Below are 25,339 nucleotides of genomic sequence, written 5' to 3'. Positions count from 1 at the left end.
ACACCACCAAACCAAATAATCCAATTAAAAATGGGGTACAGAACTAAACAGAGAATTCTCAATAAAGGAATATCAAATGGCTGAGAAACACTTAAAGAAATGCTCAACCTCCTTAGTCATCAGGGAAATGCAAATCAAAACAACTCTGAGATTCCATCTTACACCCATCAGAATGGCTAAGATCAAAAATTCAAGTGACACCACATGCTGGCGAGGATGTGGGGAGAGAGGAACACTCCTTCATTGCTGGTGGGAATGCAAACTAGTACAGCCACTTTGGAAATCTATCTGGTGCTATCTCAGAAAAATGGGAATAGGGCTTCCTCAAGACCCAGCTATTCCACTCCTTGGAATATACCCAGAAGATGCTCCAGCACACAACAAGAAAATTTGCTCAACCATGTTCATAGCAGCCTTATTCATAATAGTCAGAACATGGAAACAGCCTAAGTGTCCCTCAGTAGAAGAGTGGATAAAGAAACTGTGGTACATATACACTATGGAATACTACTCAGCTATTAAAAACAAGGAATTCCCAAAATTTGTGGATAAATGGATTGAGCTAGAAATGATTATAATGAGTGAGTTAACCCAGAAGCAGAAAGAATCAAATGGTATATACTCACTTATATCTGCATTCTAGCCCAAGGGGCATGTCCCACAAAAGCCTTCACTTACCAGGAAACTGGGACAGAGGGGAAGGCATCCTATTGGGACTCTAAATGAGAGACGCATGGGAGAACAGCAAAATAAAAGGATCCAGAGGGTTCTAGAAATCTACAAGTAGAACAATATGATAGGCAGATTTGGGCCCAGGGGTCCCGCTCAAACTAAGGCACCAGCCAAGGACAATACAGGAGGTAAACTTTAAACCCCTTCCCAGATCTAGCCAATGGTCAGAATATTCTCCACAGTTGAGTGGAGAGTGTGATACGACTTTCTCACGTACTCTGGTGCCTCACATTTGACCATGTCCCCTGGAGGGGGAGACCTGGTGGCACTCAGAGGAAGGACAGCAAGTAGCCAAGAAGAGACTTGATACCCTATGAGAATATATAGGGGGACGTAATCCCCCTCAGGAACAGTCATAGGGGAGGGGAATAATGGGAAAATGGGGGGGGGAGGAATGGGAGGATACAAGGGATGGGATAAACATTGAGATGTAACAAGAATAAATTAATAAAAAATAAATAAATAAATAAATAAATAAATAAATAAATAAATAAAAGAAATGCTCAACATACCTAGTCATCAGGGAAATGCAAATCAAAATGACCCTGAGATTCCATCTTCCACATATCTGAATGGCCAAGATCAATAGCTCACATGAAAACACACTCTAGTGAGGGTGTGGAGAAAGGGCAACACTCCTCCACTGCAGGTGGGAGTGCAAACTTGTACAACCACTCTGGAAATCAATATGGTGCTTCTTCAGAAAATTGGGAATAGTTCTACCCTAAGACCCTGAGATACCACTCCTGGGCATATTTCTGAAAGATACTCCACCATATAACAAGGACATTTGCTCAACTATGTCCATAACAGCCTTATTCATAATAGCCAGAACCTTGAAACAACCTAGATGTCCCTCAACAAAGAGTGGATAAAGAAACTGTGGTACATGTACGCAATGGAATACTATTCAGCTATTGAAAACAAGGAAACCTTGAATTTTGCAGGCAAATGGATGGACTTAGAAGAAATCTCACTAAGTGACATAACCCAGACCCAAAAAGACATGCATGGTATACACTTGTTTATATGTGGATTTTAGACCAACATAGAAATCCTCTGAGAGACTCCACCTTGAGGGGATAGGGTCAGTAACAGGGACTTGAAACTGGACACTGGACAGAGTGCCCGGAGTGTAGGGTGGATGTGCCAGGTCTCAGAGGAAAAGGTTTTTGTAGTGCAGGGAACACTAGATAAGCTATAGTCAGACATTAGGGGAGGAGAGCTCCCCTTCCTAAGGACTAGGGAAGGGACAGAAAGGGGATGAGGGAAGACATGGGATCAAGAGTTGATGAGGGATGAGGTGGGATCAGGAGGGGTTGAGAGAAGGGGCTGCAATTTGGATGTAATGTATTGAAAGTGCAGAACAAGCAGGTAATTTATATTCCTAATCCCACTACATGGGAATAGCTCTGAGACTGGCATGGAAACGAATGTAAATGCATAAAGAGGGTTCATGTTGGCCACAGATTCTCTGTGACCTATTACTAGGGGACATTCTTATTACGGCATAAAGGAAGATTTGCAGAAACCTTATTTCTCCTCATGCAATGTGCAGATAATCAGCCTTAATTACTGTGCACATCCCACACACCTCATATAATTGTAACAATAGAACGGTACAATGGTTGTGAGAAATTATGTTTTCAGAACAAAAGAACCGGACGTGGATGCCAGATCAGACCTGACTGGATTCATTCCAATCAATCTGCTAGACACTGATACTTGCATCTTATTAATTTAATCAATGCTGTTTCCATTATAGAATCTTTAATTACCCATTTATGGCTGAGTTCTCTACTGACAATTATTCTTTGCACTTTGAAGAGTTGTGAGTTTCTGTGTTGACCACTTCCCACTTCACAAAGAAAATTTTTATTAGATCCCAGGGTAATTTGTAAAAGATGCTACCATAGAAGGCATTTTGATATCAGGAATATTTTCCCAAATAGGAGCAGGTTCACTCCTGAGCCTGAGAGATCCTCAACCATGTGTTCTTGGCCAGTATGGAGTGGACTTAAATCCAAGCAGAAAGTGGTTGGCTACTGCCATAATATTCATGTCACTATTGTATTTATGTACTCATATCTTGCTATGTTGGCCATTATTGGATTTCACAGGATTCACTACTGGGTGAGAGTGTTGATGACTTTCTCCCCAAAGAATCCACCCAAGTACTTTTCAATGTTATAAAAGGTTGCTATCAAAAAGAAAGTTTCCTGGTCAGTACTGTTGACATGGACTATAATCAATGTGTTTGCTGCCTTTTACAGTAGGATCTTACCCTCATGTTCTGGTTAGTGACAACAATGGCAGTATCCTGTACTTTAAATTGACCTTCAGTATAAATCTGATGAATAATCTGAGGGTAGATATTCTAAATCTGGTAATGGGCTCTTTATTAGAAACCTTTGGCTCCTGAAAGGAGCATAGTCACCAATGTAGGATATGTTTGCATATGTACATGTAAAGATTATCAAAATGTAGCTCTCCATGTGTCTTTTCCAAACATACTTAACCATTCTTCTCCACAGCCACGCCCCAACTGCCCTACCCTGAAATCTCAAGGACCATGACAAGAGGAGGTGCCAAAAAGATTCCAAGAGCAAAGGTCATGGAGGAATAGAGTAAAATAGTCTTCTGTGTGTGATAGGATGGCTGCACTAAGATCTAATCAAGTTCCAGCAACTAACGTTTCTAGAATAGAAAGTGAAGGGATTCACAAACCCTTGTCCTTAACAGAGCTGAGAATACCTGATGGTTTTGTGGGAGTGAGAATCAGCATTTTTAAAAAATTTTTTTATTAATTTATTCTTGTTACATCTCAATGTTTATCCCATCCCTTGTATCCTCCCATTCCTCCCCCCCCCCGCCATTTTCCCATTATTCCCCTCCCCTATGACTGTTCCTGAGGGGGATTACCTACCCCTGTATATGCTCATAGGGTATCAAGTCTCTTCTTGGTAACCTGCTGTCCTTCCTCTGAGTGCCACCAGGTCTCCCCCTCCAGGGGACATGGTCAAATGTGAGGCACCAGAGTACATGAGAAAGTCATATCCCACTCTCCACTCAACTGTGGAGAATGTTCTGACCATTGGCTAGATCTGGGTAGGGGTTTAAAGTTTACTGCCTGTATTGTCCTTGGCTGGTACCTTAGTTTGAGCGGGACCCCTGGGCCCAAATCTGCCTATCAAAATGTTCTACTTGTAGGTTTCTAGGACCCTCTGGATCCTTCTACTTTGCTATTCTCTTTTAAACTTTAAAAAAAATATTTATTTACTTTTATTATGTATAAAGTCTTCTGCCTGCATGTACACCTGCAGGCAGGCCAGAAGAGGGCATCAGATCACATTATAGGTGGTTGTGAGCCACCATGTGATTTCTGGGAATTGAACTCGGGTCTTCTGGAAGACTAGTCAGTGCTCTTAACCTCTGAGCCATCTCTCCATCCCCTGAGAATCAGTTTTTTAAGGGTGACCCATGGCTGGTGGATTAACTGTACTCCAGTGGATAGCCCCAGAACTGGGACTAGGCAAGCAGCACAAATTGGAATCAATAGGTTATTAAGAGTAGATGACAGTAATTTTGGTGGGTGCAAGAATGTGAGGGTGGATCTGTGAGGTGTTCAGTGAAGGAGTGTCAAGTGATTGTGATTAAAGTGTATCGTGTGAAATTCAGAAATATTAATTATTTATGACATACACGTTTATATTCTCCTTTTCAAAGATCAATCTGAAACATATTCCCTTATGATATTCCATGTGAAGAAAACGAATGCCTGGTACTATATCTCTAAAAAAAAAAACATGGATGGATAGCTCATAGTCCCAGGAGTTAACCTATTTTTAATATTCTGATAAATTGTCCTAATATCAAACTGTCTTATAACGTTGAATTTTTTATCTATAGATTAATTCAGCTGTCTTATCTAATGAAATAAATTTTTTTTGGAAAATGGACAGTGGTTAACATAGAAACTCACAATTGGTCAAAGTGCAAAGGACAAATAAGTGTCAATTGAATCCTGGGTCATTAACAAAACCTTAAAGACTTGTAGAGGGGAAACAATATTGATAACATCAATAAGAAAAATTTTTATCAATACTGAAATAAACATATTTTACATAACTTGATATGAAGAACATATGAGCTATTAAATAATTACTGGCTTTTGGTATACAATAATTGTTTTATCAAGGCAATGAAAGATAACTGATGATTCAGGATGTTCAAATCATGATGTGCTATACATTAAAGTCATATTCATGTAGCTTTCATTCAGATGTAAGTTAAAAGTCTCCAATGTTTAGGATTCAACCTTTGAAGAACATATTGGAACTTGAGGTAAAGTCAGTCTTCACTTGTTGCTCGATCTTTTGATACAACCTTTAGGACTATAGGTTTTTCAGGAGAAAGAAGTGGTTTCTTACTTAATTTCAAGGGAACCTGCAACAGTTGAATAAACACATTGGTAAGTGAAATGAATCATCAAATTTCACAGAAGGACGGTATGACAATATAGCAACAAAAATTATAGTTTCTTTCTGTGTTGTCACATGGCTGTGTCGCTCACATTCAGAAGGTAGAGGGAGGAGGAATACAAGGTTAAGGCTTGCTGAGCTACATACCATGTTGCATACTATACTGAACCATATGGACTGCTTCCAACAATTAAATGAAACTATCTTAAATGTTAACAAATAGGACTTTTAACACCAAACATCTGGAATTGCTTATATAGAAGATGAAAACATATTTCAGTCTGCTCATATTTCAACACACACATACAGACACACAGACACACAGACAGACACACATATATATATTTAAAGATGATATAATGTTAATCTTTCATTTAGTAAAACTGGAAGACAACCATGAGTAGATTTTGCCCATGGTTAAAACTATTGTTAGACTGTGACTTCTATACAATATATTTACAGTACAATTTGAGATGTTAATGTTGGAGAAAGGATTTTGAGGATTATTATGGTATTAGCCCCCAGTATGAACACTGAAGTTCAGGATGGTGTCAATAAGTAAATTTTCAATCACGCTGACTAATGTTCACACCGTGATCTTGTAAGTTTGGAGGAATGAAAGCCTTCCAACAGAGCAATAATCTTATGTCTGCAGAAGAATGTGCAAACAGATTGCCATATAGTTTGAGAAAGGTTATCTTGTGGATAGCTAGAGGTTGTCAGAAATTACCAGCCTCTTACTACACATGCCTGAAGCTTGCCTATTGTCAAAATTAAGTTATTCATCTGCGTTTGTATACGTATCAACAAGACAGCTGCCAAAAAGTCTCAAGAGGGAAGATGGCCACCTTATATTATTATATTTTTCCATGAAGAAAACGAACTGACATCCGAGGCACAATAAATACAAAAGTTATGAAATTAAATATGTTTGACATAGTTTTATATAAATTAATGATAATGTATTCTGTATACTTTCAACAGGAAACATTTCAAACATATTTCTAAATGTGCCATATTACATAAAAAGTTCACAAAGAAGATAGAAGAATTGTAAAATTAGAAAAGATCTCTGACTTCAAGGAAACAATGATCTCCCGGTACAAGAGGGCAGATGTGCTTACACATGTGCAAAATCAAGCCAGAATAGGCTGTTTGTGGTTAGAAACATTGTCTCCACCATTTGCTGAGTAATTTTGGTATGTGATAGCTCCTAGAAAGACAGTCAATTTACTTTAATGGCGTGACCTTTCTTAAGTAAACAAGACTCCACACACTAAGGTAACACAAATTGAATTTGATATATTTAACATGAGAGAGAGAAACAGAGAAAGAATGTGAAATTGAAAGGGTATGGAAGTGGGGATGGTTAAAGGGTAAACATGATAAAAATATATTATATGAATTCTCAAAGAGATAGTAAAAATACTTTAAAATACACACAGAGACCTGCATCTATTAAAAGAATTTTCTTGTTTTTTAATATTTGAAGTGGTTTAAAATGTGCTCCCAAGATCTACAAAACAGCTACAGAGCACTCTTTACATATTTATTGAAGATTTCAGTACACAAATGTCCTTTGAGGCACCACTTTAGTTACTGGGGAGAATACAATTAAGTGACCTAGAAAGTAGGGGATGCTTTAAGAGTACAGAGAAAACAACGGCAATGAGCACATGTGGTAGTTAATGACTTGCCAGTGGGGGATGGTATCCTGACGATAACATCACCAGAAGACAAGAGTAACTGGCATAAAGAAAAGCTAGCAATGGCTCTTGGTTTGGAAGGGATTTGATTGATTTGAACTTGTAGGATGAGAAATAGTGGTGAGTGATGAAGGAAAGAAAGCACATGGTCTTATTATAAGAATGTAAATGGAAGCCTGGCAGTCTAAACCGGAGTTCCTAAAATATGACCACAAGTGGGTAAAACGGCTGGACAAAGGACCTCTTTATATCCATGAATAGCGACTTAAGGCAGTGATTTGGGGCTATGGCTTTCATTGGAAACCACTATGGAGCTTATAAAGTGACTCCGTACATGAAGTGAATTTACTGAAATGATATGTTCATCATAATGTGATTGTTACTCTCTTGGAGTCAAGACATGTTCACATACATAGTTAACATGAAACACTTTTAAATATGTTCCATGCATAGTGTATACATACATGGATGTGCTACAAACAAGCTTTGCTCAGCTTTTAGGATGCTATACATGATCGCATAAGGCAATCTACACTGACTCTAAATAACCATGGCATATGTTCTGAGGCACGGAATAACTGCTCCATACCTGAAGGGCCCTAGAGATCAAAAATGGCTTTGTTTAAATAATGAGCTTGCAGTTTATAAAAATGCTGATGGCCTCTTAAAATGCACTCAAAAAGACAATGTTTTCAGTCTCACCTCTGTTTCTTCACACATTTGCAGGGAGAAGTTCTGCAGGACTTTGACAACAGCAAGTTTTAGGTTCATCAAGGCGAACCTCATGCCAATACAGCTTCTAGGACCATGTCCAAAGGGCAGGAACACATAAGGATTGATTGTCTCTCTATTCTCCTTGCTGAACCTAGTGTCAAATTGAGCAATAATATAAACATTAAAACATGGAACTCTCAAGAATGAAATAGTTACAGCTTTCACATAAACCCCAATCCAAGGTCATACAGGGAACTTCAATGTGTTGGCCTTTCAAATCACATTGTAGTGAATTTAGTCTGAAATTTGGAAGTTAGCATTCTTTCCACACCTTCACCTTAATGGAGTGCCCTCATGTTAGTAAGATGATGTGTGGTGAATGTTCATTGAAAGCAAATGTAGCTTTAAACCTTAAAATATGTTGTGGGATATGGATGTGACAACATCACAGACATTAGCATGAATGAGGGTGAGGAAATTGGTCTTGACCTTAAGTTGGGTGTGTGGAGAAGGAGAAGAAGATGTGTGTGTTACTAATAAAATGTTCCTACTCCATTTCCATCACTTTTCTTCTTCCTGTTTATTCTTCTCCTTGCTTTATCATGGTCCTTTTCATCTTTTTCTCTTCTTCATCCTTCTTTTCCTCTCCAACTTTCTTTTTTTCTCTACTTACCTTCTTTCACAAAATCTTTAATTTCTTTATCTCTTCATTATTTGGACTAATCACGTTATATTTATAAAACACACACACACACACACATACATGCAGTAGCAAATTGGTGGAAAGGAAAGTTATGTCTTTGAAAAGAAAGAGGTAATTGACAGTATGTGGTTGAAGGAAATGAAAAGGAAGTAGGTAATTAAATTATAATTTCAAAATAAAGAAAACATCATTCTGAGTCTTTTATTATTATTAAAAGTACAAAAATGGCAAACAATAAAAATTTCCCGTGTTGCACGCAGTGCCCATAGAATGTTTATGACTCTCCATTCTCTTAAGACCCTGCTTCAGACTCAGGAAGGATGACAATCTCAACTTTCTACAGAGTAGGTCACCTGGTTTTGGCAGAGTCACCCAGTGGATGAGTGTGAGGGTGTTGACCTCATGAAGAAGAAAGCACTAGGAGGACTTATATTCTCATTTATCCTTAGCAAGGTTAGTTGAACCTGAGAGGAGACTTTCTATGCTATCCATGTGCACCAATTTCTAATCAAATTGAGTATGGAGATGATACCTAAATTTGGTGATGTGTTCAGAGAGTTCTTGTGACATTATGGATAACATCAAAGGAATATAAGCCTAACAAGATAAACAAGATACTGATTCCCTCATCACTGTAATTGTGATCCCTCTCTCTGTCTCTGTCTCTCTCTGTCTCTCTCTGTCTCTCTCTCTCTCTCTCTCTCTCTCTCTCTCTCTCTCTCTCTCTCTCTCTCTCACACACACACACACACACACACACACACACACACACACACACACACATAAGCATGTGTCATTACATGGTATTTCATGTGTTATTGAATATAATGAGAATTTCTAAAAAGAAGAGAAGCCTGATTTTTTTTTTGTTCTTTTTTTTTATTAATTTATTCTTGTTACATCTCAATGTTTATCCCATCCCTTGTATCCTCCCATTCCTCCCCCCCCCCATTTTTCCATTATTCCCCTCCCCTATGACTGTTCCTGAGGGGGATTACGTCCCCCTGTATATTCTCATAGGGTATCAAGTCTCTTCTTGGCTGCTTGCTGTCCTTCCTCTGAGTGCCACCAGGTCTCCCCCTCCAGGGGACATGGTCAAATGTGAGGCACCAGAGTACGTGAGAAAGTCGTATCACACTCTCCACTCAACTGTGGAGAATATTCTGACCATTGGCTAGATCTGGGAAGGGGTTTAAAGTTTACCTCCTGTATTGTCCTTGGCTGGTGCCTTAGTTTGAGCGGGACCCCTGGGCCCAAATCTGCCTATCATATTTTTCTACTTGTAGATTTCTAGGACCCTCTGTATCCTTTTATTTTGCTGTTCTCCCATGCGTCTCTCATTTAGAGTCCCAATAGGATGCCTTCCCCTCTGTCCCAGTTTCCTGGTAAGTGAAGGCTTTCGTGGGACATGCCCCTTGGGCTAGTATGCAGATATAAGTGAGTATATACCATTTGAGTCTTTCTGCTTCTGGGTTATCTCACTCATTATGATCATTTCTAGCTCAATCCATTTATCCACAAATTTCGGGAATTCCTTGTTTTTAATAGCTGAGTAGTATTCCATAGTGTATATGTACCACAGTTTCTTTATCCACTCTTCTACTGAGGGACACTTAGGCTGTTTCCATGTTCTGGCTATTATGAATAAGGCTGCTATGAAGCCTGATTTTTTAATGAAATACCTATAAGCACGTAGAAGTATGTCCTCAGATATACTATATTTATTGGATTTGTGTTAAATTTTTTATTAATTTATTCTTGTTACATCTCAATAGTTATCCCATCCCTTGTATCCTCCCATTCTTCCCTTCCTCCCATTTTCCCCTTACTCCCCTCCCCTATGACTGTTCCTGAGGAGGATTTCCTCCCCTGTATATGCTCATAGGGTATCAAGTCTCTTCTTGGTAACCTGCTGTCCTTCCTCTGAGTGCCACCAGGTCTCCCCATCCAGGGGACATGGTCAATTATGAGGCACCAGAGTACGTGAGAAAGTCATACTTCACTCTCCACTCAACTGTAGATCTGGGTAGGGGTTTAAAGTTTACTGCCTGTATTGTCCTTGGCTGGTGCCTTAGTTTGAGCGGGACCCCTGGGCCCAAATCTGCCTATCATAATGTTCTACTTGTAGGTTTCTAGGACCCTCTGGATCCTTCTACTTTGCTATTCTCCCATGCTTCTCTCATCTAGAGTCCCAATAGGATGTCCTCCTCTCTGCCCCAGTTTCCTGGTAAGTGAAGGATGTCATGGGACATGCCCCTTGGGCTAGTATGCAGATATAAGTGAGTATATACCATTTGATTCTTTCTGCTTCTGGGTTAACTCACTCATTATGATCATTTCTAGCTCAATCCATTTATCCACAAATTTCGGGAATTCCTTGTTTTTAATAGCTGAGTAGTATTCCATAGTGTATATGTACCACAGTTTCTTTATTCATTCTTCTACTGAGGGACACTTAAGCTTTTTCCATGTTCTGGCTATTATGAATAAGGCTGCTATGAACATGGTTGAGCAAATTTTCTTGTTGTGTGCTGGAGCATCTTCTGGGTATATTCCAAGGAGTGGAATAGCTGGGTCTTGAGGAAGCCCTATTCCCATTTTTCTGAGATAGCACCAGATAGATTTCCAAAGTGGCTGTACTAGTTTGCATTCCCACCAGCAATGAAGGAGTGTTCCTCTCTCCCCACATCCTCGCCAGCATGTGGTGTCGCTTGAATTTTTGATCTTAGCCATTCTGATGGGTGTAAGATGGAATCTCAGAGTTGTTTTGATTTGCATTTCCCTGATGACTAAGGAAGTTGAGAATTTCTTTAAGTGTTTCTCAGCCATTTGATACTCCTCTGTTGAGAATTCTCTGTTTAGTTCCAAGCCCCATTTCTCAATTGAGTTATTTGGTTTGGGACTGTTTAATTTCATCTCTAAGACTTTAAAATAAAATTAAACTTGTAGTAATGCTACATTTTATAAGCTCAAATAGCTGTAGTTTGTACAATAATTATCACTCTGTAGTACGAAATTTCCTGTCAAACATACAGGCAAGATAAGATAAATGTAGGGTTATGTGATTTTCAGTAAGAAACATATCAACATTTGTAGAGAATCCTGATCCTGAGTAGTTTTCCCTTTTTAGGATTCTTGTACCTTTCAGGGTGGAACTCCTCAGGGTCGTTCCAGTATTGTGGGTCTCGGTGAAGAGCAAAGACAGGTACAGTCACAATTGTCCCTTTAGGAATGAACACACCATTGATTTCAAAATCTTTCTTACTGAGTCTTTGAATCCTGTTAGAAGCTGGATATAATCTCAGAGATTCGTATACTACCATATCCAGATATTTCATCTCTACCAGCGTCTCATAAGTGGCAGGTGTCTGGAAAGAGAAAACCAGATTTTGTTCAGTTAAGTTATGATATTAACTTTCATGTCAAGCTATGTATCACTATTAAGTTGTTAGGAACTCCACATTTAACTCATAATGATGACTGAATTTATCATTATAAGTCATGTTAACAGCAGTCATATACCTTGACCCATTAAACACCATTGAAATGCACTGTGAAGTGAATATAGGTGACTAGTCAGATAAAGCACATCCTTTGAACCCAAAAATTCTAGTTGACTTTGTGCTGTTTTCCACTTCACATAATAAAAATGACATATTGTGAAAATAACACTCAAGACAAATCAGTTATCAAGAAGGTTTTTAACTTAATAGAGAGATAACAAGTACAGAGACAGAAACATAATGCGGAGAATTGCAGCATATTTGTTTTTAATTCCAGTTCAAGACTTTAAGTTGAGAATTCATGTCATGTAAATATTTTGATTAAATTGTATTACTATGGTTACACAATCTGAAATTTTGATTCCATTTTAAACACAAATCATATATAAAATTGACAGTGATTAACAATTATTCCTTTTAAAGTTCATGATGGGAAAATAAGGTAGTAACAGATACTACTTTGGCATAAATTTCAATCCTAGTGGGAAATCCACTTGATTGTGGAGAGTCTTCCTGTTGTTGCTTTAGATGCTCATACTTGGCTTTATCTATTACATACAGCCTAGGGTCATCTAGGAAGAAAATCTCAACTGAGAGATTAGGAATTACTGGATCAGATTGGTTTGTGAACATTTGGGGGGTGGATAACCAAGATTGTTATTTGATTATTAGGGTCCATTCTACAGTAATGGATATATTGCCTGCGCACATTATCCTACATTGTATGGAAACAGCTTTATAGGCTCCTGTCTGCAGGCATGAAGAGTACCATTAATAGCATCAAGGATTGGCTCTCTTCCAGTGAGGTGGATCTTTGCTTGGGCCTAGCTTGGTTGGACATTCACTCAGTCTCTACTCTATCTATTCTGTCTTTATCCCTGCATTTCTCGTAGTCAGGGCAAGTTTTGAAAAAATATTTTTCTGGGTGGGTAGGTGTTCTCTGCCCTCTGATAAGAGGGTTATCTAGTTAGAAGTGCCTTCTTCAGTCGCCATGGCCCCCTGCAACAAGGGGTCTTAACTATACTCCCCTTACAAGTTTCTGCCTTCTGTTCCTGATTTGACTTTCATGAGTGAAGACAGTCCTCTGAAAATATAGGTTGAAATAAATACTTTGCTGTCCATAGTTGTTTTTAGTCAGGATATTTGTCATAGAAACAGAATGAAACAAGAACATGGGGTGAGTTCAAGGTCTCAAGATATTTCTGTGCACCTTCCTAACAGCCCGAATATTACAGTCACATAGTTCGGGGACATTACCAAACAGAACCAAGTTCTGGGTACAGATGTGAAGACAGATCATGTAGTGTATGCCTGTGACTTCATAGACACTGAGGAGATTACAATGCAGATGTGAACAGTTTAAGTTGGAGGCTTCAATGATTTGCCTTCTTCAAGACTAATTATGTGATTAAGGAGAGAAGGTATGAGGCGAAGAGCTGAGTCAGGTTGTCCAGGCAAGTCAATCACAGGCTCTATCAGTCAACAGTCAGGCCAAAGCATTTCATGCTTCAGTATAATAATACAGCTATGGAGTCACTTGTTTAAGGGTCTCCAGAGATTAAGAGCACTGTTCACTCTTATAAACCACCCAGGGTCACTTCCCAGGACCCACGTTTCCAGGATCTGATGCTTTCTTCTGGCTTCCTCACATTCCAGGTATGCACATCATACAAAATATACATGCAGGCAAAACATCATTTACTTTTCAAGAAGACACCTGACTGGTACTTGATTATGCTTAGAAATCTGAAGAGATTTTATGCATGTTTTAGACTGTGTCATTGTGGTTAGAGGTAGTGGATATTGCAGGAGCAGTATAGAATTATAAGCTTACATTTTCTCTACATGCAGTTTTTCCTCTGTCTTAGATTTCTTTTCTCTTTTTGTTTTAGATTTTTTAAATCACTATTATAATTTATCCACATTTCATTCCAGTTGCTATCCCCTTGCTCTTATCTACCTGTTCCCACCCTCTTCTTCCTTCCCTAAGCTGTTCTCCTTCCCTAGACCTCTAACTGGGGGTAGAAGGTCTCCTCTCCCACCAGCTGCACACAGGCTATCAGATCTCATCCTAATAGCCTGCATCCTCTTCCTCTGGTTGCCCACAGTGCCTCTGTGTCAAGGAGAAGAGATCAAATCACTGGCCCCAGAGCTCATGTCAGAGGCAGTCCCTGTTCCTGCCCACCCACTTCCCAATATGAACAATGAGCTTCCATTGGTTATATCTGAACAGTGTGTCAAAGTTCTCTGTATGAATTGTCCTTGGTTGATGCTTGAGTTTTTGTAGACCCCTTGGGTCCATGTCTGCCAGCATTGATGTTGTGGCTCTTGGACTTTCCTGGTCCTTCCATCCCCTGTATTCTTCTATACAACTCTTAATGCTCCACAGGGGTCTGATGTGAGTCCTGCCATCTGACCTAATCCCTCACTGGGTGGAGTCTCTCATAGGGCATCTACTCTCATAGGGTATATACTTACAAGTGAGTATATACCATGTATTTTTCTCTGGGTCTTCATTTTCTTAGCAGCTTTATTCATAATAGTCTCTGACTTAGATTTTCTGTGACTATTGCTGAAAGAATCTATTCTTACTGTTTACTATAATTCTAAATAGAAGCATGGACGTTGTGTTCCTTGATGCGTTTTGACCTTTTCCCTGTGCCTCCAGGCACCATCTGCTCACCTTATTGGGAAAGGCTGCATCGATCTCATGCTGGAGTTTCTTCTGGACTTCAGGATGAGTGGCCAGTGTATACATAAGAAAGGAGAGAGTAGTACTAGTTGTCTCATAGCCAGCAAAAATAAATACAATTGATTGGGCCATGATCTCCATGTCAGAGAAACCTAAAACAAGATTAGACATTTTATGTCAATGATCAAGGCTAGTGCTTACATACAGCCTTCGCTAAGTAAGTTCGAGCATCCTTGACACATACACTAAGGTACTCTGCACCTTATGCTGGGTTAATAGTCATATAACGACTAAGGGAGTAAGCAACCAATAATTGATTCGACCCAAGACCAACTCACAAAATGGAACCAAACCTGCCACTGCCTGTGACCAAGAACCTGAGGTTAGATATAGCCCAGGGACCAATGGTAAAACCAAATAATATTGTTGTATAAAACACAAAAAGAGGTGTAATGACAAAATTACTCCTAATGATATTCTTCTATATTTTTATATCAGTGCTCAGCCATCATCAGAGAAGCTTCCTTCCACAGCAGATGAGAAGAAATATAGAGAACCACAGCCAGATACTAGGTAGAGAGTGAGGGACTTTGGATCACTCAGCCCTAACGTGTATATTTCCATTAAATCCCTCTCCTAAGAGTTCAGGGAACCCCGTGGAAGTAAAGGAAGGTGGGGTACAAGATGTAGACATGACGGAGAATACCAAGAACACAGGGCTCTTTAAATCAACATGGACAAGGTTCATAGGAACTTATAGAGACTGGAGAAGCATGCATAGGACCTGCACGGGCATCTGACAGATCTCCTGTGTATATATTATTGCTCCCATCTCAGTGTGTTTATGTGATTCCTGAGGGTGCAGAGACAGGCAGGCCTCTGATTCCCGTGCTTTTCTTTTGGCTCTTTTCCTTCTGTTGGTTTGCCTTCCCCAACATTGGTATGTTAGGTTTTTTGTTTTATCCTATTTTACTTTATTTTATTATATATTTTTAAAATGAAAGGAAGGAAGGAAGGAAGGAAGAAAAAGAACAAGACCCAGGGCAAAAGCTTACCAACAGATCTGTCATTTATACCTCTGGGAGAGGGAAAAACAGTTTACTTCAATAGAATAACACTTAGTATGTCAGTCACTCCAGGGCAGGCTTATGTTCAGAAGTCATTGCCCAACATATACTTGACACCAGTGTGTGTGTGTGTGTGTGTGTGTGTGTGTGTGTGTTTGTATTCTTATAGTTTGGTAGGTATCTATTTCTTTTCAGAATTATATTTCATTCCCTGGTTTTGGGTGATTTTGTCTTGTTTGCATTTGAAAAAGAACTCAAATTAGGGTGGGTAGAGTTCTGAAAGACCTTAGAATAGGGAAGAAACATGACCAAAATATACTTAATTTATAAAGATTGTTTAAAAAAACAAAGATCGGTCATTGCCTTCCAATGTAGGATAAATGATGAAATTAAATAATAATGATTTTTAAAAGATATGCTGCAGTACTAATACATGGAAAATGCCTTACTCTGAAATACTAAATCCAGTAAAAAATAAATAAAATAAAAAATGAAGAGGAAATGTATCATAAACATGGGGTATTTTCTTCTTTAGTACTTTACTATTGTGAAAGAAAAAAATTCCACAGTCCCTTAAGCTAGTGAACACACTTCAAAACATGAACCACACTGAAAGGTGCTATTTTGGCACTTTGCTTGCTTATTGGGTGCTATGGAAGTACATTTGCAGGTACTGGTTATGATTTATTGGCTCTGCATGAAGCTGACAATCAACATTTGACCGATATAGGTAACCCACACATCACTGTAGGCTTTTGTATTGTGAAGGCCAGGCTCATAATGGACCCTCAGATTTATACAACTTTAACTAAAAATATAATTTTTTTCGTTTTCTTCTCCCCTCCTCTCTTCTGCCCCTCCCATGCCACACACCAATTCATCCCCAAATTTATGGCCTCTTATTTCACAATTTTATTACACATACAAATAAAACGTATAATATCACATGCTGAGTCTTCTTAGTTTCTCCTACATGTATTTGTTTGTAGAGATGATCATTTAGTATTGGACAAGTAAGGACGCATCCCTGTGAAAGCCTGAATGCTTTTCTCTTAGCAGTTGTTAACTATCTGTAGCTTTTCAGTAAGGAATGATTACTTATGAGATTTTTGCACACCTATGTTGAAATGTCAGCAGTTGTTGGGACAATTCAGGTCTCAGGCAGCATGTTATTGAGAGTTTATGATTGTAATATTCCTGACATAGATGGAAGGTATAGTAATCTTCATATTTTCTGTAAGCATATCCTACATAATTTTAGAAAGTTACAGGTTGCTGTAAATAACACCACATATCAGTGCCTTTCTGCAGTTTAGAAGGAAGCCTTCTCTGCTTGAATTACCAATTTACATTTCAAGAAAGAGCTCTTTCCTCTATGCACACATTTTAGATCCTGAAGTATCCTTACTTACCTTTATGGGAATCCACATCCTGGGAATTCTGAGAGTTCATCATCAACTGAAGAAAATCCACTCGGTGCTAAAAGCAGACAAAGATATCAAAGGCAAAGGTGTGCTGTTGTGAAGTTAAAATTCTATATTGTGTGAATAATTTAAACTCTCCTATGAGTATATGACTTATTTAACCCTAGAATAGTGCTAAAGTGGCCTGAATCATTAGTAGTACAGAGCACTTATCATTAGATTTTGGAGGAAAAGCTGTCTATCATGGTCTACTATTATGCTGTCTGGTCAAAGACCTTTTTCTCATTGATTTTACTCATTCTGATCATCTCAAGACAGACTCCTGACTGCATGGTTGTAGTTCATTCTCCTGCCGTAGGCATTTGTTCAGAAGGAAGTCCTAAGCATCAGTTTGTTGTTTTCTTGACATATTCTTAACCAACACCCCACAGGCAGTGACTAATGTTTTTGGCACTTATTACTGGGTTTTATGTGATTACATACAAATACTCCAGACACCAAGAATAATAGAAAATATGCTACCATGCCTCAGGTTAAATACTTATGCCCTGGCATCTTTCTGACACTTTCTTTCTTCCACCCCCGGTCACATTAGGCAAAAACATGCTATACAAGTGGAAATCTCTATGTTCAAAGAAATTGCTCAAATTGAAGAAATGTCATAACACAAATGGACATATCAAATTCATCAAATATCTAATAGAGGCTTCTATGGGTAAAGTTGATATGTGACAGAATTGCCTTGGAATTCAAATAAATTTTTATTATATTTTACCTGGTAATTATCATCAAGCCGATCTTTTTTTGTCTTATTTACAAAATTTTGTAAAAATGTTATAGCATCACTTGGAAATATGGAGATATTCAGTTTGTCATATATTTTAAGGAGGAATGGGAAGAGTGCTACAGAGAAAAAAAATGACAGTGAAAATGCAAACTTTATCTATTCTCAGTTATTTTATTCACAATTAGTAAAAAAAACTGCATAATCTTTTAAAATGATAGAAACCAAACTGACAGAAAGAGGCTCAAATTAAATTATGTAATATAGAAAGTTTATTATATCTAAAGACATCAAATTAAACACACACACACACACACACACACACACACACACACACATACACACACAAACATATAATGAGGAACTCTCCAGGAAGATTCAATGTGGAATTCTACCAAATATTTGATAGACAAATCAATTCTTCACAGGCATAGCGAAAACTTACAAAATTAAGAAAAGATTGAAAATTTATTCTAAAACATTGCATTATCTTGTTAAAAAACAATGTGTCATGCAAATTAAAATTGCAGAGTAAATGACTTAAAATATTATCAGTGACATCATCAACAAAACATTTGCCAACTTAATGCAGAAACATGAAATGAATCCTGACTCATGCTCTCTGAGGAAGCACAAAACAAAATAAAACCAAATGCCACAAAAGCATATCAGACATGGAGTAATAAGAAATTAGGACAGCATATCCAATGTTGGATATTTCTTTCTGGTAAATGTTCTTAGGAAACTAGAAGTAATTCTCTCAACTTGATGAAAATTGTCTATGAGTTTACACAGAAATTGAGGGGGATCGTTCACATTAAGTTAAAAAAAATGATAACTTGGTCTATCTCTTTTTATGATTATTCAGTGGTTAAAACCAAAAAGCAGGTTTAAATGTTATTCAGGGCATAGCATCTGTAAACAAGAATACACAAAAATAAGTTACAACCCTGAGTTGTGGCAATCTCAGGACCACATCCTTCTGAGAGTTGAGGCAGAGAATCAAAAGGCTGAGAGCAAACTAGATGACTAATCATAATCTGAATAGATATAAACAAAATTTTTGCAATGGTGGTGGTGAAATACATAGCCTATCCAAGTACATACATCCTATCCAAGTACCATATCACAAAGCTCCATCCCTAGACCCTGAGTTTGAAGAAAAATATTGATCATAGGCCAGTCAGGCCAAGAACTGCAATCTTCCTGCTTTATAGCACTACTGCTGGCATTAAAAACATTCACCAACACACTTGACATAAAAACTGTTCCTTTACTTAAATGTACTCATACCTAATGCAACACAACAAACTCCATTAACAAGAAATCATCAGTTAAAGTCATTAAAATGAGGAGCAGTTCCAAGATGGCTGCGCAAATCATATACAGTGTCTTATCGACAAGACTGAGCTGCCAAAGGACTAGGATGGGAACTACAGAGCACCAGAGCTGAGGAGCCCTGAGAAGGGTCCACACGGGTTGGAACACAGGAGAGTACGGCCTCAGGGCATCCAGCTGATCCATGGAGGAGTCGTTGGGTCCCTGCCAGCATGTTGCCAGTCCCCAGAGTCTGGCCGCATGCCAGCCTATGAGCTGCAGATGGACCCTACATATCAGACTATGTGTCTCAGACTGAACTGTGGGCTACAGGGCACCAGTGTCTGATTTCTCTAGCCCAAGGGAGACACCAGTGTGTGGATCACAGGTGGATTTTACCTCAGATCATCTGGTCAATCCACAGAAGGCTCCAGGGCCCAGGCAGTTGTGGGCATGGTCTCCAGAGCCTAGACACATGCCTCAACTGAAACACAAGAAAATGACCTCAAGTATTTCCTAATGAAGATGATAATGGAGGAAATGAATGAAATCTGTCAACAAATATAGGAAGATAGAGTGAAACAAATTGAGGACCTTAGAGAGGCCATGATATAGGCCTATAGATAAGAAATGAAGAAGTCACTGGAAAAAAATCAAAAAAATGCAATCAGGTGAAGGAAATCAATAAAACGTTTCAGGGTCTGAAGATGAAAATGGAAACAGTAATGAAAGCATAAATTGAGGAAAGCCTGGAAAGAGAGAACTTAGAGAAGTAAACACGAATGCTAGAGGAAAGCACTGCCAACAGTGTACAAGACATGGAGGAAAGAATCTCAGGAGTACACAATACAATACAAAAATTTGATGCAACCTTTGAAGAAAATATTAAACATAAAAATTCCTGACACAAAGCACCCAAGAAATCAAGAACACCAAAAAAAGAGAAACCTAAGGATAATAGGAATTGAGGAAAGAGAAGATGCCGGGCTCCAAGGCCCAGAAAATACTTGCAACAAAATCATAGAAGAAAATCCCACAATTTAAAGAAAGAGATTCATAAAAAAAATACAAGAGGCCTACAGAACACCAAATAGAGTAGATCAGAAAAGAAACTCCTCCAAATTTACAGAATAATGAAAAAGTATTAAAAACAGAAAGGGAAAAAAGGCCAAGTAACATACAATGGCAAACATATCAGAATCACACTGGGCTTTTCAGCAGGGACCATAAAAAGCAGAAGGGCCTAGGTAGATGTCTTGCAAACCCTGAGAGACTACAGATGCCAGTCCAGACTACTATACCCAGCAAAATTTCTGATAACCATAGATGGATGACACAAGATATTCCACAACTAAAACAAATTCAAACCGTACTTGTTCACAAATCCAGCCCTGCTAATGGTAGTAGAGGAAAAACTCAAATGGATAAATGAAATGCAAACATGGAGGAGAAGTAACAATTTGGACATAAAGTGAAGAAATTAGAAATAAAAAAACAATTAAAAAGTAGACTACAATCAGAAAGTTAAATTTATGTAGTCCCTGCTCCCTCCATCCCCCCACCATGAAGAATGATCTGTCCATTGGCTGCATATGGACAATTCATTCTCTGTATGTATTGTCCTTGGATGGTGTTTGAGTTTGTATGGTCCCCCTTGGGTCCAGTTCTATTGCCCTTCATTGTCTCCCTGTATGGACACTGAACCTTCCAGCTCTTTCCATGCCCCTATTCTGCCATACAACTGTCAGTGCTCTTCTGGAGCTCAGGTTTCCATTCCTGGCATCTGTCCCAATGCCCTTCTACATGGAGTCTCTTAGAAGACATGTGTGTTGAGTTAATATCCACTTATAAGTGAATACATACCGTGCATGTCTTTGGGGGTCTGGGTTGCCTCACTCAGGATGATCTTTTCGAGTTCCATCCATTTGCATCCAAATTTCAAGATTTCCTAGTTTTTAAATCTTAGTAGTATCCCATGTATTGTGTAAATGTACCACAGTTTCTTTATCCCTGCTTCCATAGAGGGACATCAAGGTTGTTTCCAGATTCTGGCTATTATGAATAAGGATGCTATGAACATAGTTGAACAAATGACCTTGTATGGTAGAGCATCTTTCAGGTGTATGCCCAGGAGTGGAATAACGGAGTCTTGGGGTAGCACTATTCCCAACTTTCTGAGAAAGCATCAGATTGATTTCCAAAGTGGTAGTACAAGATTTCACTCCCACCAGCCGCGGAGGAGTGTTCTTCTTTCTCCACATCCTCAACAGCATGTGTTGGCCCTGAGTTTTTTATCTTACCATTCTAATATGTGTAAGATGAAACCTCAGAGTCATTTTGATTTGCATTTCCATGATGAGTAGGAAAGTTGAGCATTTCTTTTTTTTTTTTTTAACTTTTTATTAATTTATTCTTGTTCATCTCAATGGTTATCCCATTCCATGTTGAGCATTTCTTTAAGTGTTTTTCATCCATTTGGTATTCCTCTGTTGAGAATTCTCTTTAGGTCTGTACCCCATTTTTTAAGTTGGATTACTTGGTTGGACGGTGTTTAATTTCTTAAATTCTTAAATTCTTTATATATTTGTATATTAGCCCTTGGTGAGATAGAGAGTTGGTGAAGATCTTTTCCCAGTCTATGGGCTGTTGCTTTGTTCTTTTGAGAGTGTCCTTTGCCTTACAGAAGCTTTTCCAGTTCATGAGATCCCATTTATTAATTGTTGATCTTAGAGCCTGAGTTATTGATGTTCTGTTCAGGAAGATGCCTCCTATGCCAATGAGTTTGAGGCTCTTCCCAAACTGTTTCTTGTAACAGGTTTAGAAGAAAAATTGTATCTGGATTCATGTTGAGGTCCTTAATCCAGCTGTACTTAGTCTTGTGTAGGGTGGTGATAAATATGGATCTATTTCCAATTTTCTAAATGTAGACATCCAGGTAGGCCAGCACCACTTATTGAAGACACTTTTTCCACTGTATGTTTTGGCTTCTTTTTCAAAAATGAAGTGTCCATAGGCATGTGGGTTTGTTTCTGACTCTGATTCAATTCCATTTATGAACCATTCTGCTTATATGCCAGTACCATGAAGTTTTCATTACTGTTGTTCTATAGTACAGTTTGAAATCAGGAATGGAAAAAAACTCCTGAAGATAGTTTGTCATACAGGATTGTCTTTGCTATTCTAGGTACTTTGGTTTTCCTTACGAAGTTAAGAACTGTTCTTTCAAGGTCTGTAAGAATTATGTTTATATTTTTATGGAAATTGCATTGAATCTGTAGATTGCTTTTGGTAGGACAGTCATTTTTACTATGTTGATCCTTCCAATACATGCACATGGACACTCTTTCCATCTTCTAATATTTTCTTCAATTTATTTCTTCATATACTTGAAGGTTTTCTCATAAAATGTTTGCACTTGCTTGTTTAGCGTTAAACCACGATATCCTGTGAGGTTTGTGGCTATTGTGAAGGGTTTTGTTTCCCTAATATCTTTCTCAGCCCATTTCTTATTTGCAAACAGGACGGCTATTGGGTTTTTTTTTTTTTTAATTAATCTTGTATCCAGCCACCTGGCTGAAGGTGTTTTCAACTATAGGAGTTCTCTGGTGGAATTTGGGGACATCATTATGCATTCAATAACATTATAGGCAAATAGCAATACTCTGATAATTTTTGATATATTTGAAAAATACCCTACATACCTATAGAGAAAAACAACGGATTGAAAAAGTCAAGTGCTAACAGCTTCCTGGTATTTTTCACAAAGGGATCCTGAGGGTTGTTGAGGGAATCCACCTTCACTCCAAATGAGGTGCTAGTGATAACATCCATGCTGTAGGCCCCAAAGATGCTGAGAAGGGAGACAGGGGAGTTAGTGTGTATCCAGAAAGCCCCTGCATTGTCCTCTTATAGCATGGACACTTCCCAAAATCTCAAAAACTGTGTTGCCCTGAGGGAATCATCTCTGTGTAGTATAAAAACTTATAATATTTCTGGTTAAAATATAAACATAGACTCACCAAGTTTTTGGTATATTAGAGCAATGTGACAATTTGTGTCCAATATACCCAGAACAGCTTGAGCTTACCACTCTCGTGTCATTAAGAGACAATACTCTTTACTATCCACCTCATTTCCAGAACCTTCTTGCTTCTGAGTTTGATGGGGACAGGAGAGAATTTTGTGTGTGTTTTGCTTTTTGTAAATACCTTGGGAAAAAACTAAAGTTTTAGGTTTTTCAGTGTTTCAAGATGTAACACTATAGGTCAAACCAACTACCTCAGTTCGTACCAGATAAAACCACTTCCTACAGCGTGCATTCTCCACAACTGCAGAAATCCTAAGATTATATTCTTTCTAGTCTATATATTTTGTCTTCTAGAATTTACAAGATGACACAGATAACCTAATTTTGTCTTGTGTGCTCAGAGGGGAAGACTTTTTCTATGCAAGTATTTGGGAATTACCCCTTTTTTAAAGAGTTCATGTTGGGTGTGGTGGCGCACACCTTTAATTCCAGCACTTGGGAGGCAGAGGCAGGCGGATCGCTGTGAGTTCAAGGCCAGCCTGGTCTACAAAGTGAGTCCAGGATGGCCAAGGATACACAGAGAAACCCTGTCTCAAAAAACAAACAAAAAAAGAGTTCACAACAGGGTAACACCACACCCCTCATTTACTTTGAATCATGGATAATTTAACACTTGGAAAATTAGATACCTAGAGTATATCTCCAGATGGGTTACAGAACCCCCAGAAAATGAATGCACCACTACTCACTCTTTCATATCAACAGGCTTGCCTTTCTCTGCTTCTCGGCTCATATTTTTCACCAGCATATCTCCATAGTCTTGGATGATGGGAAACATCTAAGCACAAAACACAGCATAGTCTGTTGTGAATATGAAGCTCTGCATCTCAAAAACAAGACATTGACATTATGAAAAGACAGTTACATTTTATGGGGAATGTGTAAGACCTAAGGAGGACAAAGATCATTCTTAGTAATAAAACACTCTAAGGAGCATCTCTTTGAAGAGTATGGTGTTACCCTTCTCTGTCCTCAGACAGAATCTATTACCTTTCCAATGAAAAACCCTTCATTTTCTTACCTCCTTCAGTTTTCCACTGCTGAAGGTTGGAGTCAGCAATGTTCGAATTCTTTTCCATTCTTCATTCTTTGCTCTCATAATACCTTTTTTCATAATTCCACCCGGACCAAAAGGCTACAATACAAAGAAAAAGAGATTTTGCCCTCCATGGGACTGGTTATCTACATAGTTGTAACCCATGTATAAAACAGCCAATACTTCCTTCACATAGCTTTTCATGCTAGTGTCTCCATAAATATTCAGTTAAAGTGCATCAAAATAGGCTACAGCAAGGGCAGGTAAAGGAATGGAACTAGAAAATATCATAATGAATGAGAAAACCCACACCAAGAAACACAAATACCACATGCTCTTCTTCATCTGTGGTTACCAGTTTCAAACCTTTAAATATGACTATACAACAGGGAAACCACAGAAAATAAAAAGATAACATGACAGGAGGAATTCCTGAAATGGAAATAGCAGAATACAGGTAATATGGAAGGGAAATGGAAAAAAGATGAGGAGGGGCTTTCCATTGGAGAAGGGAGAGGAATGAGAATACAAAAGGAGATGGAGAGAGGAGGGCTAAAGAGCACCAAGAATACTTGGTAGAGGCCTAAGGAATTACTACTGTGTATTTTCTTATCATCACACTGTATATGATATGATATTTGTTTGTGAGTGTATGTGCATACATATATTAAGTAAACTCATGACACATGAGGTGATAATATTTCCAAGAGCAAGAGGCTCGTACCAGCCATGAGAATATTCCTTTGAGCTTTTGGTCAGGAAAATCAAGAGACTCCACAAACAATATAAAGCCCTTTGCTATTTCTTGGTTGCCTCCCAGAGGTTAAAGATGATTCCGCATTGCTGAGCATACTATGTTATTTAGACAACAACTCAGAGATTTTGAGCTGGAAGTTACCCCAAATCAGTGAGGACTCACTTTCATAGTCCCAGATGGTTATGTGCAAACTGCTAGTGGAAGGAAGCAACCAATAGTCCTACTTAGTTAAGATGCCTAAGAATCAGAACAAGGTCTATCAGGGCAAATTGTTCCTAAAGCTGCAAAAGTGGCACTTATATCTTGGTATATACCCAACACATGTCTAGTGGGACT

The 25,339-nt window shown here is 38.5% G+C and overlaps 1 protein-coding gene across 1 annotated transcript; it reads right to left on the bottom strand.

Moving 5' to 3' along the window:
- Positions 1 to 7,562: 7,562 nt before the first annotated feature.
- On the bottom strand, positions 7,563 to 24,340 carry LOC127202554 (cytochrome P450 3A2-like). The gene is made up of 8 exons (XM_051161197.1): positions 24,232 to 24,340; positions 23,900 to 23,988; positions 22,825 to 22,973; positions 17,798 to 17,925; positions 17,011 to 17,077; positions 14,523 to 14,683; positions 11,478 to 11,704; positions 7,563 to 7,784 (listed from the first exon to the last, which is right to left on the bottom strand). Exons 1-8 carry the CDS (start codon positions 24,322 to 24,324, stop codon positions 7,595 to 7,597), a joined length of 1,104 nt encoding a protein of 367 aa, XP_051017154.1. The 5' UTR covers positions 24,325 to 24,340; the 3' UTR covers positions 7,563 to 7,594.
- Between the last annotated feature and the right edge of the window lie 999 nt (positions 24,341 to 25,339).

This window comes from Acomys russatus, chromosome 19 (genome assembly GCF_903995435.1).
Source record: "Acomys russatus chromosome 19, mAcoRus1.1, whole genome shotgun sequence".
Lineage (NCBI taxonomy): Eukaryota > Metazoa > Chordata > Mammalia > Rodentia > Muridae > Acomys > Acomys russatus.
This window is presented reverse-complemented; position numbering and strand designations above follow the sequence as displayed.

What these genes read in the sequence shown, in the direction of transcription:
- LOC127202554 (XM_051161197.1), bottom strand. Translation starts at nt 24,324, where the DNA reads ATGAAAAAAGGTATTATGAGAGCAAAGAATGAAGAATGGAAAAGAATT. An exon ending in GCAGTGGAAAACTGAAGGAG is followed by an intron (nt 23,989 to 24,231) that starts GTAAGAAAATGA and finishes TTTTGTGCTTAG; the next exon opens with ATGTTTCCCATCATCCAAGA. An exon ending in GGATGTGGATTCCCATAAAG is followed by an intron (nt 14,684 to 17,010) that starts GTAAGTAAGGAT and finishes ATCTTGTTTTAG; the next exon opens with GTTTCTCTGACATGGAGATC.